General features: G+C 40.5%; 1 protein-coding gene across 3 annotated transcripts in view; it reads right to left on the bottom strand.

The window, feature by feature from the left end:
• The window catches only part of ORC5 (origin recognition complex subunit 5), a 143,178-nt gene extending 135,344 nt beyond the window's left edge, over positions 1 to 7,834 (bottom strand). For 2 of the 3 annotated variants that reach the window (XM_061640443.1, XM_061640445.1), the window contains exons 1-4: positions 7,728 to 7,834; positions 6,818 to 7,028; positions 2,052 to 2,144; positions 607 to 801 (exon numbers count right to left, since the gene is read on the bottom strand). In XM_061640443.1, the coding sequence (XP_061496427.1) occupies positions 607 to 801; positions 2,052 to 2,144; positions 6,818 to 6,928 (399 nt within the window). In that variant the 5' untranslated portion in view covers positions 6,929 to 7,028; positions 7,728 to 7,834. Of the gene's footprint in view, positions 1 to 606; positions 802 to 2,051; positions 2,145 to 6,817; positions 7,029 to 7,475; positions 7,687 to 7,727 lie in introns of those variants that run through there. The other variant, XM_061640444.1, reaches the window with a different exon arrangement.
• Positions 7,835 to 17,654: the final 9,820 nt, after the last annotated feature.

Raw genomic sequence — 17,654 nt, 5'->3', positions numbered from 1 at the left:
TTATATATTTTTCTTAGAAGATCAATTATCTTTCATTTGAGTTCTTTGAGAACTCTCAGAGGAATGCCAACTTGACCCGGCGTTTTGTCAATTTGTATTGTCTACTAAACCTAAAACTTCATCTCTTGTCATAGCCATAACCTGCTGCACTCTATATTCATGCTATTTTGAGTGAATTATTCATCTCATCCAATCAATTGTCCCTCAGCACTGTACAGGAGGACCTGAACATGGGCGCATATAGCAGAAAACATGAGACATTCCAGAAAGCAAAACACATAACTGAGGGACAGTAGATGGACACTAGCACTTATTCCCACATTAATTAGAGATATAGTTAAGTCAGCACAACATTCTTTTACCTCAGCAACTTTGGATAGTTAACACAAGGTTTTACTCCCCTCATACTGAGATAGCTAGTGTTATGAATTAGGGCAAACTCTAATTTTCAATATTTTTTCAGACATATAATGAAACTGAGGAGCTTAGAGACCACCTCAGAGAAATTTTAATCACATGAAAAGGGAATACAAGGACCAACTCTTAGCTGCAGCAGGTGCCACTTCATATTAAATACCAGTAACGCAGGTGGACGTACAAACTTACCACATATATAGTTTGATTCTGAAGATCAGGTGTCACAGTTGCCTGTTTAAATAAACGTATGAAATCATTGAAAGTGTCACAGGATGGAAGAGGAGGATCTTCCTTGGAGGAAAGGCGTTGCAACTGTCTCAGAATTTCTTCTAGAAGCAGTCTTGAAGTAAAACATTCAATACAGTTCACAAATACGTGAGGTAGCTAGAAAGGAAGAGAACAAATTCAGTCTCTTTTATTTATGCCGCTATAAGAATTTGCAGAGAATATCACCAGCAGAATTTTTTAAAAAAGGATTATTCATTCACATTTAGTGTAAAACTAAGGGACTTCAAATAACCCAGACCATTTGTAAAGCAACAACAAAAAGCCTACAAGCTTTGCTAATAGACTCAATCATCACTCACCAATTATTGCTTGAGGCAAAATGCATTTATTCCAGTACTAAATATTTACAGACTGGACTTCATGTATGAAGTCTATCCTTTTAAAACCAACCTAGGCAAAATAATTCTTACGTTTGTTGCCCTTTCAGTATGTTTTCAGTGGAAAGTTCAAGAAAGTGGGTGGAAGAAGACAGCAGTATACAATGTCAATTAAAGGAAACAAAATAATTACCACTCCCCCTAGTTGTACAAAAGGTTTGAGGAAGTTAAGGAGAAGACCATACACCAACAGCAGCAACAGAATCCAAGAAAGAATCAAATTCAGGGCAAAAAGTCAGGAAACCCCACAATACAGTCCATCCAAACATTACAAGTACTCAATATTAGTTGTTAGGACTGGGCTTTAACAAAGCCCACTTATCAGCATGAAGTTGACTAAGAAATGCCATTTTCTTAGCTCACCCTTGTTATTAGCAGCCCTTGGCTTATAATTCATGCTACCTTGATCCCACATGGTGCATCAATAGGGCCAGCCCAAGCCATTTTGATGCCTGAGACATAGCAGCATATGACAATTCCAGCCTCAACCCCACTCAAAGTCAATCAAGTTATTTTGGCACCTAAAACAGAAAATCCCTCACGTGCCTCTCCCTCTTCCTGGCACTAAAAATACAATACTAATAAATAACAACTAACCATTTGCTGACACACAAAATCAGTTACCTGAGGTGGCCACCTCACTCTGCCTAATAAGGCAGGCCATGTATTCATATTATAGCTGGCACCAGACATTGCCAGGGTCAGGGGAAACGCAGAAATGCTATGGCACTGGCTTGCAGCTCATCTGTCAGCTCCTTCTTAGGGGCAAACAGAGCTTTAATCTCTTGGATTCTTTGTTGCATCAGTCAAAGCCTGTCATACTAAGATATTTGGGGAGTCATATAGAGTTCTTAGAATGGTTTTCTTGAGGAAACAGAAAAGATGAACAAAGCTGATTGTTTCAGAGGTCCTTTTTATCAATTTCAAAGCATTTTCCAATAGACAATACAAATCCGTTATACTTCTTACCTCTAAGGTTTTCAGAAGCATCTGCATCACGTAAGTCTTCCCACTGGATGTGTGTCCATAGATGAAAAGGGATGGGAAGCTCAAATGCTGACGCTAGACAAAAATTAAATATATATTTAGTGTTTGTTTTATGTTTTTGAAAAAAGGACTCTGGCCTTTCTTCAGTCAAAAGATGTACAGAACTTTGACTCATCAAGTTTTCTGCCAGATGAAAAGCTGAAGAATGAAGGGCTCACTAAAAATGCAGCAACTAAGATACATCAGGGCAGCTTATCCCTTTGATTTTATAATCCATCAAATACTAGGAAGTAGGGTTCAAAGGAATTAATGGCCTGAAGCCCAACAGTGAAACTCCCAAGACATCACAGAGATCAGGTATGATTGGACCGTTTGATAACAGAATCTACAGCTTCACGGCAGAAAGCCTTTAACATGGAGCATACTGATAGCTTTTCAAACACATCATGACAGCTCATAACTGTAAGCTGCTCTGAAAGCCAATCATGGCTAAAAGCAAGAAACAAATACAATAAGCCTGTTGAGACATAGGTCACATTCACACGTAACCTTAAGTCAAGAACCTTAACTTAACAAACTATCCTGGGCACAAGCTGCATACATTTGATGCTCTCTTCTTACCAGCAGGTAAATACATTAGTTAAGAGGAAAACTTAGCTTTACATCTGAACCCAGCATAAAGATTTATTTCTCCCTAAAGAGCCAGAATCGCTTTAAACCAAAGTTTGGTTTTTGCTTATGAATCCTGACTTCTTAGGGAGATAAAACCACAATCTCAGGTTTGAACACAAGATTAAGCTATCCCCTACCTGCTTTGTTCACCCACTCACACAAGGCGCAGGAGCTATAAAAGTTCTTGGCTTAAAATTATGTATTCATGTGGTCACAACTATATTGCAAGTTGCGTTATAATTTCAAATAATGTGGGTCAGTATGTCAACACCATTAGTGCTACTGCACTTTGCAGCATTGGCACAAATGGCAAATCCTTACTCCATGGAGCTTATAGTCTGAAGTTTAGAAGTGGGGCAAGAATAGTGGGAGAGATGAGATACTCAAAGAACAAATAGTTATCAGTACAGTAGGGCCCCACTCATACGGCAGGTTACATTCCAGACCCCCGCTGAAAAGCGGAACTCATTTAATAGAATGGCGTGCGATGCCCAAAAGCCGCCGTAAAAGTGGAACAAGCACCATATGAGTGGGGCTTTAGTCTAATTGTGTCTAATTGAGACCGCCACATTAGCGAAGTGCCGTAAAGCGAAGCGCTGTAAAGCAGGGCCCTACTGTACTTTGGTGCAGTTGGGTCTGGGACTAGGGGTTAAGTAAGATTTCGCACAAGGGCAGATTTTGAAGGGTTTCAAGTAAAACAGGTGGCACAGTGGGCTTCTCAATGTGGCACCAATGAGCACCAGCGTACCCCCAGATACCCGTCCCAGCACCCAAAAGGGCGTCCAACCCTCCTTCCATGTGGGTCCAGAGGCATTCTCAAGAAATGAAGATGGCAGCTGGAAGCCAGCGCTTCATGGGGCCCCTTGCCTTCCTAGTAAAACTGAAAATAAAAATCCCTGCCACCACTGATGCTTGGTAAGCTGAGAAGGTGCAGGAGGAACAGGTGTGGTGGAGGGTAATCATGGGGATGTTGGGAAGGCTGCTGGGGCTATTACGGGGCAATAAAGCAGGGAGTCTGAGTGGATATTTTGGGTGCATATGTTTTCTGAAGGGAATGGGTGGCTTTTGTGAATGTCTGCAATTCAGTCAGGGCTGGGGGAAATTGATTTAGGGTGATCTTCCTACTAATTAATCCTACTAATTAATCCTACTAATATGGATTCAAAGGAGTGGCTTTGTTTTGGGGTTCCTGGATGAGTTATTTATCTTTTAGCCTCACCAGTTTGTCCATTGTAAAATGTGTGCTTTGTGACTTGCCATGCCCATCACAACAGCCTTTTTGTGAATAGGCCTGTCACTCTACATGGCAGTCATTCAGCAACAGCGCCCACAACAATTTCTCAAAACACCAAATGTACCCACAGGCCTCCAAAAGTGGGAGACGCCTCAACAAAACAATAAAGAATGCATTTTCAGTGTGTGGTTAAATACCCCAAAAAAGAAGATAAGCTAGGGGTCTGTGATTCCAAGGGGATGCAGCTTAGCTGTATCATCTGCATGTGCCTTTCCCCTTTAGCAAGCAGCAGCAACTCACTTCAGTTTTGATAAGAAACAGCTTTTCAATTCACAGAAAGAGTTGCATATCCAAACTATTGATTATAAAGACTTGGTTCTTAACCATTTTTAAATATGTTAAGAAACATTTTAGTTCCTGGAAACTGTTGCAAGTTGCTTTTCCAGTAAAGAAACAATTGTGCTGAATCATTTGAGTTCTTACAATTCTTCCACTTAAAAAAAAAAAATAGGGTGGCTTGCAAAACCCAGGGTATCACATGTATACATATATGTACATCTGTCAGCGGGAGATGGGCTACTGCCCCACCTCACATACAGATTTTCCAAGTCTGATTTTGTGTATGTTGGTCCCACGATGAGCAGCTTTCTAAACAATGCAATTAAAGTTCAATTTATGTATAGTTTCATACAGAAGGGGTGCCAAAGCAATGTACAAAAACATACAATATACGCAATAAAAATCCATTGAAACAAAACAAATATATATTAAAAAGTGTTCACTGACAAAAATCTCCCAACATAAACAGGTATAAACTAACACCTTAACAAAGGTTCTAATTCAGCAAGGTATTTCCAGCAGTATCCATTCATTCTCTGCAAAGCTTTAACAATTTTAAAGCAAATAATCATATATATGCTATCTTCACCACATCAAAGAGCCTCTTTATTTGTTGAGGTCAAGATAAGCACTCAAGAAAAGAAGTACCACAAAAAAAAGTTTACCATAGCATAGGAATAAAGAAAAATAAATCTATATATTTTAAAGTTAACATATCTGTAAACACATTCCTGTAATAACTGTCCAGACACAAGTAATATTGTATGCACTAATAATTTTAAAGATAAATTGATAATATCAAAGCAGGCCAAATGTTTCTAGACACAATATCTTCTGTGTAACTACAACATCCACTTCTTTCAGTTAACTAACTTCAAGCTAAATGCCTTAGTAGACCAACAAATCTTGCAATGTTTCCTGAAGGGAGGGTTTAAAAATTAATTCTTTGAGGATTACTGGGAGAATCCTTGGAAATTACTAAGAGAATTAAAATCATTCCTCTTGCTGAAAAATTTAAGCTTTCTTTTAAAAACAATCTGCCCTTGCAGCACTCATGTTGAATACATCAGTACAGAGAGCTTCAGAAGTCTGTCTGGCAGAATTAAATGCAGCAGCAGACTGCTGACACCAATTTCCACACGGTGAACCAAATGACTTGTTATTCTCTTTAACAGCTTGTATGGATAACATGTTTAGTTACAGATAAAGGTAACAACTTCAGCTATGCCACAGCCCATATTAGTGTAGCTGTGTGCCTGCTACATAAAACAGGAGAGGGGAACAGCAGAGTATTAAATACAATGCTACTCCAATGATTAACACAGGCCAAGGAATGTGTGTTTAAAAAGACCTTTTCCATGTAAAATAAGAAGTGCAGAATCCTTGGCTCACATCTCACCTCAGTCATGAAACCATACATTGGCCATAGCCAGGACATGTATCTATTTGCCAGTGTGTCCATTTGAAATACGAGGATATTGGCCTACTTTGCATAGCTTCATAAGGATTATTAGCATTATGCAGACAGCTAGAAAACCCTACATGAAGAGAACCCTTTCCATATCAATTTGCCTGCCAAGGAAACCATGCACTTCTTTCATAGAAGCCCCACACACTGCAAAGATTCTGAAACATGTACTAACACAACAGGTCCTGTGGAATACTAGTCAGGCTTATTGGGCCTCATCTTTGCCCGTGTGCACTGAGACAGCATCCTAGAATGAACACATCCATAGTACCCTATGGTTGTGTCACATTGCAGGAGAAGTTCAGTAGTGGCAGAGAAGTTCTCTTTCAAACAATCTTGTCTACCATTACCATTTTTTAAATTAAGGAGCCCCTGATAACCACCAAGAGACCCCAGAGTCTCCAAGAACAAAGTTGGGGAAGGGATACAGAAAAACTGTGTGTGGAAAAGGTTGGGCACTTAAGAAAAGTGCTACATGAATAGTAATGAGTAGTAGTATTACTCTTCATTTCCCAATCTATTAACATAAATAAATGTCCATAAAAGGTACATTTATGCAGAAGAGTTTAATGGAAGTGTCACTGAGTTTTGCATGGCAGCCATAAAAAAATAACAGGCTTGACTGTCTAAATTTTCTTGCAAACTCCTACTGAGAGTCAAGGGGGAAAAAGCAGCTATACAACTGATACGTTAAAAATCAGTAACAAAGGCATTTCCTTGAGCTTAGACATATATACATGAAGGTAATCCACTGCATGTTTATAAAAGTCTTGCAATACACGCCATGATAATAGCAGAGACTTGCTAAAGGCCACCGAGAAAGCTGTATGTAAGCCAAACTTGCAAACAGGGCTCCCTGCTCCAACAGTGGTATATCCACTTTAAGCCCTGCAAGCTGTAAGGAGTCAAGGAACAGTTAGAAAATGCTCTTTCCTGTAAAAGAAGCATGTTGCCTTAAAAACAAATGTCAGAACAAAAACAATGCCGAGCATTTTAATGAACAATCAGAAAAAAGAAATTAGATAAAAGTGGTACCTCTCCAAAGATTGACAACAAGGTGGACACTTGAGATTCTCGACAAGTCACCAGGCTTTCCAAGTGAAGTAATGTTGCTTCTGGATATTCTGGATGCTTGAAAAGAGGCATTTCAGCTTCTGTTTCTGTGACTAACTGCTCTCACTTGACAACTTCCAGGATGCAAGGAAGACAAGTCTGGAGACTGAAGCTGTAGTTATTTTAAGACTTCCTGTGAAAACATACCATCTAAATATGAAGTGACAGATTGATTCACATTGTAACATACTGTTTAGGTTTTAAGAAGTAGTAATTGGTTCCAAATGAAGTGTTCACCTGAAGCCCAAAAGACGACAGTGGTGTGGGTCTTAGTCAAATATGAAATTATCATCCGACTCCCCAGATATTCACAACAGGAAGATTATAACAACGGCACATGAGTAAAGAAACATCTAATGCATGAACATTAGGTTCTACAATACATTAAATATTAATAACGAAAGTAACATGCAGTGCACCTGTCTGCTATTTTATTAAAGGGGGGCCTGTCATCAGTTTAGCAATCACCAGCAAACTACATTTAGTTCAGTAAAGAAAGAAGCGACTCAGAAGTAAGGACTTCCAGATAAAAGTAATAAGCTTGCAGTCTTGAAGTGCCACTGAACTCATTGAGACTTACTACAAGTAAATAATTATAGGACAAGACGCAGAGAACAGGGAGAAGTTCAGACTTCGTCGGGGGAGGAGAAGGTATCCAAATTTACAGCGCCTTGTTTCCAGTCAAGGGTTCATCTTTCGAACCCACACCAAATACACACGATCTAAATAATTATCTGCACTAGAGACCAGAGAGCTTGGACTATTAGCCTCAATTATTCGGGCGCTTCCCTATTCCATCCCAATCCAAACCAGCCCTTTACAGAAAACTAACCCCAAATCCCGCAGCGACAAACACCACGCACTCTCCCGCCATCAACTCCTAACCGCTGGGCATGCGCACAAACCAATAAGCTCCTCCTATATTCACTAAGGCGCTGAGCATGTGTACATGCGCAATAGGCACTGATGAGGTCTAAACGGACTTAGTCTTGTGCCCTTACTTGGTTAAGCGGCTTTTCCTTCCCAAGGGCTGTAGGGGGAACAGGTGAGAGAAGAAAAATAAACGCGGCTGTTTAAGCATATCGGAGGCGACATTTCTTGGAGTAAAAACAGCAGAGGAAGAAAGGAGGGAGGAAGCCATTTATACATCAGTCAGTGTGGTGGTCTTGTGTCGGTCTTTGGGCTTTTAAGGCTTGCTCCAGCCCCACTCCGTGATAGCGTTGTGGAGATAACTTATCGGACCACTGCCGGTGGCTAACGCATATTTAAGATCGGCCTCTTACGCTTTTATGGAACTAAGATCCCGTCATCGCCTACTATCAGTATAAAATAAGTTGCCGTTTTACCGTTCATTCAGTCCCAGCTGGCTTTAAATGGAAATGCTTATTAACTCTGCTGTTGGAAATGAGGCATGGCTCGATCCTTTTCTCGTGTACTCAGTTCAGAACGTAAATGTGCTTAGGATAGCAGCCTAACCTTGAAACTAAGAAAACACCACCACCAAACTTTAATGGTTCACTGGGGGACCCCAATGGTAAGACAATTGTGTCCTCGATAGGGCAATTTCTTTCATCTGTGTAAACTGGGGTTTCCACAGCAGGGGCTTTGAATACTTATGCAAGCAACGGTTTAGTTTTTTTATGTTTCTTACAAACATTTCCCAACATAAAGCCAATGTCACCTGATTTTGGGTTTCAGTGTTTCAAACTAAAATATCATACAGAATGAAATTGAAAATGAAATGAACTGCCTTCAAGTCGATTCCGACTTATGGTGACCCTATGAATAGGGTTTTCATGGTAAGCGGTATTCAGAGGGGGTTTACCATTGCCTTTCTCTTAGGCTGAGAGGCAGTGACTGGCCCAAGGTCACCCAGTGAGCTTCATGTCTGTGTGGGGATTACGAACCCTGGTCTCCCAGGTCGTAGCCCAACACTCTAACCACTATGCCACACTGGCTCTCTCAGAATGAAATTACAATGTACCATTTGTAATTCAGTAATATGAGAGCATTGTTCAGGGGTCTGAGTACTTTTGCAAGGCACTGTACAGTATATAGGCCAATGCATAGAAGCATAGAATAGTAGAGTTGGAAGGGGCCCATAAGGCCATCAAGTCCAACCCCCTGCTCAATGCAGGAATCCAAATCAAAGCATTCCCGACAGATGGCTGTCCAGCTGCCTCTTGAATGCCTCCAGTGTTGGAGAGCCCACTACCTCTCTAGGTAATCTATTCCATAATAAGGTTGCTCTTCAAAGCAGCACTCATCTATTTCATATCAAATATAAACACTTCCCACTCGCCTCCCCCCCCCCAAAAATAACCTTTGTAGAGAACTGTTAAGAATCTCTGTATACTGGTATTTGTGGTTTCACCTAACTGAGGTTTACAGTGCTTCTGTCAGGCTGTAGGACAGTGCAATAGCGCCTGCCTGGCAGGCAGAAGGTCCCAGATTGGGAGCTGGAAAAGGCACCCATCTGAAACCCTGGAAAGGTGCTGCCAATCAGATGGACTAAAGGTCTGACTCCATATAATGCAGCTTCCTATAACTGACTTGAAGGCACGTAACACACACACACGTACATGCAGCCTGAATTCTGTAGAGTACAATCAGTGGGTTTAGGTACAACAACCTGCACATCTTTATGCTGTTAGTTGGGAAACTGAGGCTACATGCATGCTAGTTGCTTAAAAAGCAGCGAGATTGTTTTGTTTGGTTGCTGTTTGAAATTAATACTGTTTGATGGAATGCACCCAGGCCCATTGCTGATGTCAGACCTTTTAGGACCTCCCACTGCAAAGTGTTTCCATTGGACATATCTCAAGGTTGCAACGGATTGATTGACTTAGCAGTTTTCAAGGTGATAAGAAGCTGACTTGAAGGGAAAACGCATCCAATCTCAAAAATCCCAGATTTTGAACTAAAAAGGAACAGAGCACGATGAACATCATGTGTGCCCAGATTCAAAACACAGAGGTGGAGAAGCAATGAAGCTAGTGTAACTGCTAGTGTTTCTGCTGCTTGATTTGGAAGTATGTTAGAGGAGGCTGAACTTTGTGTGAGACTGTTGAACAAATGTGCTGTAGGAGGAGAGCATTGTGCATTCCATGGACCATGAAAAAGACAAATATTGTGTGTTAGAACAAATTAAACCAGAACTATCACTAGAAGCTAAAATGATAAAACTGAGTTTATCATACTTTGGACACATCATGAGAAGACATGATTCACTAGAAAAGATAATAATGCTGGGAAAAACAGAAGGGAATAGAAAAAGAAGGCGGCCAAACAAGAGATGGATTGATTCCATAAAGGAAGCTACAGACCTGAACTTACAAGATCTGAACAGGGTGGTTCATGACAGATGCTCTTGGAGGTTGCTGATTCACAAGGTCACCATAAGTCTTAATCGACTTGAAGGCACATAACAACAACAAATTGAACAAATACTGTATCTATATTCCCTCTATGATACCATGGCAGCTGCTTCTCCTGCTTTTGTATAAATGTTTTACACTTCATCCCTAATTATATTTATTTGCAGGCTACGTTTATTACATTGGAACTTGCTTCCATGTAGCTATGTTTAGGAGTGCAGCCTAAGCATAGAAGAAATGTGCACAGAACTGAATTGTACAACCCTTTGGAGAGCCTTGTCCCTTAGGACTTACAATCTGCTTTTTATTTTACTAAAAGGGTTATAAATACTTGTGCTTTTTGTGCATACTTTCAGCTTTAACTGAATTGTTGTGTACTGTACTTTTTGCTGTTCATTGCCATTTAACTCCAGTGTTAACCGTGCCAGCTGAGGATGACTGTTCATGTATCTCATGAAACAGACTCTAGTGCACAAAGATTTATGCCATAAGGAAAAGTTCAGAAAAGGCTAACCAAAATGATCAAGAAGATAGAGCAAGTCTTCTATGGAGAAATATTACAACATTTGGGGCTTTTTATTTAGAAAAAATGTGAGTAAACAGGAGCATGATCGATGTACATAAAATTATGCATGGTGTGAAGAAAGTGGATAGGGAGATGTTATAATACTAAAAGTTAGGGAACATACAATGAAGCTGAATGTTGGAAAGTTCCGGGCAGGCAAGGGAAAGCACTTCTTCACACAGTGATAGTTTAAACTAGAGAATCTGCTTGCGCAAGATGTAGTGATGGCCACCAACATGGATGAATTTAAAAGAGGATTAGACAGATTCATGGAGGATAAGGCTATGTTTCTTTCTTGATTATCGGAGGCAATATGCCACAAAACACCAATTACTGGAAATTAGTACGGAGAGTGCTATTTGTGCACTCGCATCCTGCTTGCAGGCTTTCCATCTGGTTGGGAATCTGATTGGCCACTGTGAGAACAGGTTGCTGGACTAAATGGACCTTTGGCTTGATACAGCAGGGCTTTTATTAACAATTGTACAATAAATGTAATAGGTTTAACAATGCATTCCTAGACATGTCTGACACAAGTCCCACTGAATTCAGTGGGGCTTATTCCTAGGTGAGTATAAGCCCCATTGAACTTAATAGAACTTACATCTGAGTAGAAATATATAGAATGGCACTGTTAGACTATTTGTTGGCTTTGTTGCAAAAGGTTAAAACAGCTACTCCTCTGGACATTGTCATAAATGCTTGTGTAACTCACAATAGCCTTCTGGGGACAGGGTGAGATCTCCTTCTTTAATATATCACAGCACATCTAAACCCCTGCCCTTTTCCCTGTCTAGCCCAAGGGCAATTACAAGTTATGGGCAAAATCTAGCAGGAACTTCTCTTGTACTGGCTCAACAGAAATGAATGCCCTATATCAATTTGTTATGCTCTCTTGTCAAGATTTGTGTTAGTTGCTGCCCTGGGCTCCTGCCGGGAGGAAGGGCGGGATATAAATCAAATAATAAATAAATAAATAAAATAAGTAGAGTGTAATGCAAATATAAAACATTTAAAGGTTGGCAACTATAGCACAGATGGTAAATTAGTTTTTATTTATTTTCCTCCTCACAAATCCATTATAAAGATGCTGTTCGGTAAAGAATTTATAGAAATCACCAAGGTACTAAAAAGAAAAAGTATTTGAAATGAGGTTTATATGTTTGATTAAAAACATGTTTAGGATTAAGATGTTTAGCCTCTGAAGCTTGTGACCCAAAACGGAAAGCTTGTAAATTTCACCCATGTCATAACTGTTTATGATGTTGCAAGGAGATAGTCTTAAGAAAAGTATGAAGGAAGTAGAATAGAGAAAGTAGCCAGAATCTGAGCCATGGAGAGTCAACAGAGTTGTGTTTGCCATGTGGCCTGCCCTATACCCCCCCCCCAGCTAGCTTGCTCCCCTCAGGTGCAATGGAGGGCATTGTCCCTTTGCCAGTTTCTAAGAGTCAGCTGCCAATCTAGTCAGCTTTTGCACTGAATGGGATGTGGCACTATCTGGTTCTTTACCTTGGGCTACCCGTGTGGTGAAACTCCAATTGTTTTGCACTGGAAGTGAGGAGGGACTGAGTATCTCCTTAAACTTAGTGTTCATCATGGGGGGGGGGATTAATGTAGAGCACTATATGTTAGTGGGGAACCTTAGGCTTGGTGGCTGAAAGTGGCCTTCCAGGCCTCTTTATCTAGCTCTTGAGACTCTTCTCAGTCCTCAGGGCACTCACCCTATCCCCCAAGTACTTTATTTTATTTTGACCGGAATGGGTCCTTAAACTGGGGTGATGCCTCCTGCTTGCCTGGATAGAAAGCAGAGAGATGAGGGAGAAGGACGGATGTTGGAAGTGCAACAGCAGGAATCATTCAGTGTGTAACTTAAGGGTTAATTCAGTTCTCAGTGTTAGTCAACTACCCAAGGGAGGGGGCAGTGGAGGTGTTGCAAAGCAACCATGCAGAGTGGCATGATCTTCAATGAAGTAGCACGTGCTCTGGTTGGTTGTGTAGTTCTGAGGGAGTTTTCTTCTGCATGTTTGGTTGTATGTCTCTCTGAACTGGCCTGAACTGAAAGACAACATATCCCTGTTCTTTTCTCCTCAAATTATACACTGTTTTTGTTCAGTTTGCTCAGTAATGTGTTATCAGAACTTTTCTCCCTGGACTACATCTGTGTTATTTTGCTAACAATGAGTGTATGTAAAACCTCTGGCTTTTACTGTACAAAAGTAAGAGTCATGCCTGTTGTTCCATGCACTTATGCCTCTGGCTCTGCCCACCACTGGCATGAGACCTCTAGAAGGTTAGCCATGAGGGAATGTGGCCCTTCAGATGAAAAGGTTCCCCACCCCTAGTGGATGGCAACAGATTCTTGCCATTAGTGATAATTAAACATTAATTTGTAACTCATTAACAGAGAAAACAATAATTATTTGCAGGGGAAATAGCTTTATAATATCTACTACAGAGGACTTTGCATGTAAATACATATGTACACATTCAGTAGTTTAAAATCACAAAATGAAGTTTTTCTCAAATTTGCTGCAGTTGTTCAAACACTTATACTATTAATAAGAGAAAATGTAAATTATTACTATATTCTTATCCTGACAAGAATGTCTATTGAATTAAATGCTTGATTTTATCTCACAGGTTATTTATCTGTTTAATAAAATGTTGCAATCAAAAGGGAAATGGAACAGTTTTCACAAAACTATGAGGTGTCATTATTCGTTACGCAGTTAGAACAATGGTGGAGACAAGAGCGAACAAATTCTTTTAATACATCATGTCCATGATGTGGCAGGCACTGCGTGATATAATTACACTAGATCTGGTAGATGGATTAGACCAGGAGTCACTCATGCTATACCCAGGGGCGCCAGTGTGCCCACCAGTACTTCCTATGGTGCCCACGAAAGCGCTGAATAAATATCCCCTCTGAAATCCACAATGTCTGAGAGACTGATTGCTCTTTCTTCTCAGTTTCTGTTTGCACTGTCTTGGCCTCTCCTACACTGAACGTGCCCCCTTTAACATGCCCACACTTCATTGGTTGCCAGGACCCGATACCCACCTTCCGTCCTGTTCTGAACAGAGAAGAGAAGCAAAGACCTTCTCTCTGTGATCAAGTGTAGAGATGGCTGATGTAGGAGCCTTTTCCCCCCACTGACAAGGGGCATGCCTATAACACTGTGTAGTCCTGACTCTTGTTCTGCTCTTTCAGATATGGTGGCCATTTTGTGTCATGCCATGACCCCACAGCACAGTCTCAAAATTCCAAATGTGCCCACTGGCTCAAAAGGGTTGGTGGTCCCTGAATTAGATTCAGCTTTCCATCCAAACCATTATTGTGTGTTGGCCTGGCCCTTTCCTTCACCCACAGGAATTCTACAGATCTCTGTTTCACACAGGAAGCTGCCTTCTACCAAATCAGATCATTGGTCCAGTTAGCTCAGTATTGTTGACACTGACTGGCAGCAGCTCTCCATGATTTCAGACAGGAATCTTTCCCAGCCCAGGGACTGAACCCAGGAACCTTTTGCATGCAAACCATGTGCTGTGCTACTAAACTACAGTCCTTCCCCGTAGCTACAGAGTTCTTCAGTGCATTACACTAACAAAACATAGTGGGGATATAGACGTATAGTACTAACTGTTTGGTTGGCTACAGGTTATCTGCTCTTGGGAAAAGAGTGCAGCAGACTGTGGTAAAGACGCAGCTAAAGATAGGTACAGATTAAGAATGATAAAGCACACAGGCTCCACTCCAGCTATAATTATGCTAAAAGAAGGTGTTGTTTGGGACTGTAACCCAAAAAGTGGTTGGAAGTAAATATTTGCAATGTGGACATGTAGTGTTATTTTAAGGAAACATCCATGCTGAGCTGACTGTACATTCTGAAACCTGAAGAAGGCACTACAGTAGGAGTCTGAACTTGCCTCATTTCTAAACTGCTGATCTGCACTTGCCTCTCATACAATTTGGAGCCAGAGCAACAAGAGCTGGTTCTCAATACCCTTTTGCTACACTTGATAGGAGAAGGTAAAATGTTTTTACGCTCACTGAATTCCTCATGCTCTGGTGCCAACCATAGACCTCTGCAGCACCTGCTGGAGGTCGAGCTGCCTATCTCAAATAATATATATTCTAATATATGGTTATATGATAACCCAATATGTTCAGTTATGCCTTATTTTACATCCTAGAATACAGGCCACTTTGAATTCTGCTATCCTCAAGGGAATCCAACTTTTGCAAGATGAAAAACAAATTCTATCGGCAAAGCACTGCAGAATTATTTTCTCTCTGTGTCTGCCCTTTAGAGATCTGAAAGCATCCCATTGGTCTGCTTGACCTTTCTCCCTCCCTCCTTTTTCCCACTGATTATATCATTCTGTGGCTATAACAAGAGATCTACACACAGAATATTTGCCTTGGGTTGAAATATTCCCAAAACCAGGGTTGAGTTGACAGGGGAACTTGCAGAAATTTGTCTTAACATGTTCTACTGACAGAATTTGTCTTTTTTGCCAAAATTAATTGATTGATTGCATTTCTGTGCTACTTTCCATCCAAGTGAATTCCAAAGCAGCTTGCAAACAATAAACAATAACAGCAACATAATAGAACCTCATAGGTTAGCCCAAGTTATATAATATAATTAACAAAATATCAATACAACAATCATAAATTATTATAATCTACCAAAATGGAGACGATAGTCAAGAAATCAGAAGAAGGCTAGGACTGGGGAGGACAGCTATGAGAGAACTAGAAAAGGTCCTCAAATACAAAGATGTATCACTGAACACTAAAGTCAGGCTCATTCAGACCATGGTATTCCCGATCTCTATGTATGGATGTGAAAGTTGGACAGTGAAAAAAGTGGATAAGAGAAAAATCAACTCATTTGAAATGTGGTGTTGGAGGAGAGCATTGCGCATACCATGGACTATGAAAAAGACAAATAATTGGGTGTTAGAACAAACTAACCAGAACTGTCACTAGAAGCTAAAATGATGAAACTGAGGTTATCCTACTTTGGACACATCATGAGAAGACATGATTCCCGAGAAAAGACAATAATGCTGGGAAAAACAGAAGGGAGTAGAAAAAGAGGAAGGCCAAATGAGATGGATTGATTCCACAAAGAAAGCCACAGACCTGAACTCACAAGATCTGAACTGGGTGGTTTATAACAGATGCTATTGGCGGTCACTGATTCATAGGGTCGGCATAAGTCGTAATCGACTTGAAGGCATATATAAGAACAACAATAAAACAATACTAACCAAACGGCAGCTAAAAAGTAAACTAAACATTTACTTTCACACAGAAACTGAATAATAATTCATTAAAATATAGAGCTAGCCTACAAGACAACCCTGATTCAACAGAAATACCTACAAACAAAACTGTACTCTCCAACACACCATTCACATTGATCAAGGGTCGCTAACATTTTTGGACCAGGAGGCACATTTCCAATTTTCAGTCGCTGCTGAAGGCTGACATGGGGGTGTGGCATAACACAAAATTAGAAACTTTACAGTTTCTCCCTACTGTACCCTTAACAACCTCATTTTTGCCATGGGAAATCAGCTATGCCCTGCTGGTCCTGATAAGAACATAACATAAGAACATAAGAGTCTGCTGGATCAGGTCAATGACCCATCTAGTCTGGCATCCTGTTCTCACAGTGGCCAACCAGATGCACAGGTCTGCAAGCAGGACCTGAATGCAAGAGCACTCTTCCCTCCTGCAGTTTCCAGCAACTGATACTCGAAAGCGTAGTGCCTTAGACTATGGAGGCAGAGGATAGCCATCATGGCTAATAGCTGTTAATTAGCCTTATCTTCCCTGAATTTTTAAAAGTTGTTTGAGCTGGTGCCCATCACAGCCTCTTGTGGGAGTGAATTCCATAATTTAACTATGCTCTGCCACTGTGTGAAGAAACACTTTCTTTTGTCTGTCCTGAATCTTCCAACTTTCAGGTCCATTGGATGTCCCCAAGTTCTAGTATTATGACAGAGGGAAAGAAGCTTTTCTCTATCTCCTTTCCCCATGACATGCATAATTTTATATACAGTACTTCTATTGTGTCACCTCTGACTCTCCTCTTTAAACTAAAAGTTCCAAATGCTGCAATCTTTAATATGACTAGAGTTACTCCATCCCCTTGATCATTTTGGTTGCCCTGTTCTCAGTCTTTTCCAACTCTACAATATCCTTTTTGAGGTGAGGTGACCAGAACTGTACACAGTATTTCAAACGTGGCCACATCATAGATTTGTATAACAACATTATGGTACCAGCAGTTTTATTTTCAATACCTAAAGGTCCCTAGCATGGAATTTGCCTTTTTTCACAGCTACTGCTCACTGGGTCGACATCTTCATCAAGCTATCTACTATGACCCCTAGGTCTCGTTCCTGGTCAGTCACTGCCAGTTCAGACCCCATGAACATATATGTGAAGTTAAGATTTCTTGCTCCAGTATGCATATTTTACACTTGTTTCCACTGAACTGCATTTGCTATTTTACCATCATTCACTTTGCAGAGGTCCTTTTGGAGCTCTTTGCAATCCCTTTATGTTATACACGTATCAATTTAGTATCATCAGCTGAACAATTTAGTATCATCAGCTGAACAATTTAGTATCAGCAGCAAACTTGACCACCTCACTGCTCACCCCAACTCTAGAATGTTCATAAACAAGTTAAAAAGAACAAGTCCCAATACCAATCTTTGGGGATTCCACTTTCTACATCTCTTCATTGGGAGAAATGTCCAATTATTTCTACTCTCTACTTTCTGTTCCTTT

The sequence above is a fragment of the Rhineura floridana genome, chromosome 8 (genome assembly GCF_030035675.1).
Source record: "Rhineura floridana isolate rRhiFlo1 chromosome 8, rRhiFlo1.hap2, whole genome shotgun sequence".
NCBI classification, from domain to species: Eukaryota; Metazoa; Chordata; class Lepidosauria; order Squamata; family Rhineuridae; genus Rhineura; species Rhineura floridana.
The sequence above is the reverse complement of the archived record's forward strand: the minus strand, read 5'-3'. Positions and strand labels throughout refer to the sequence as shown.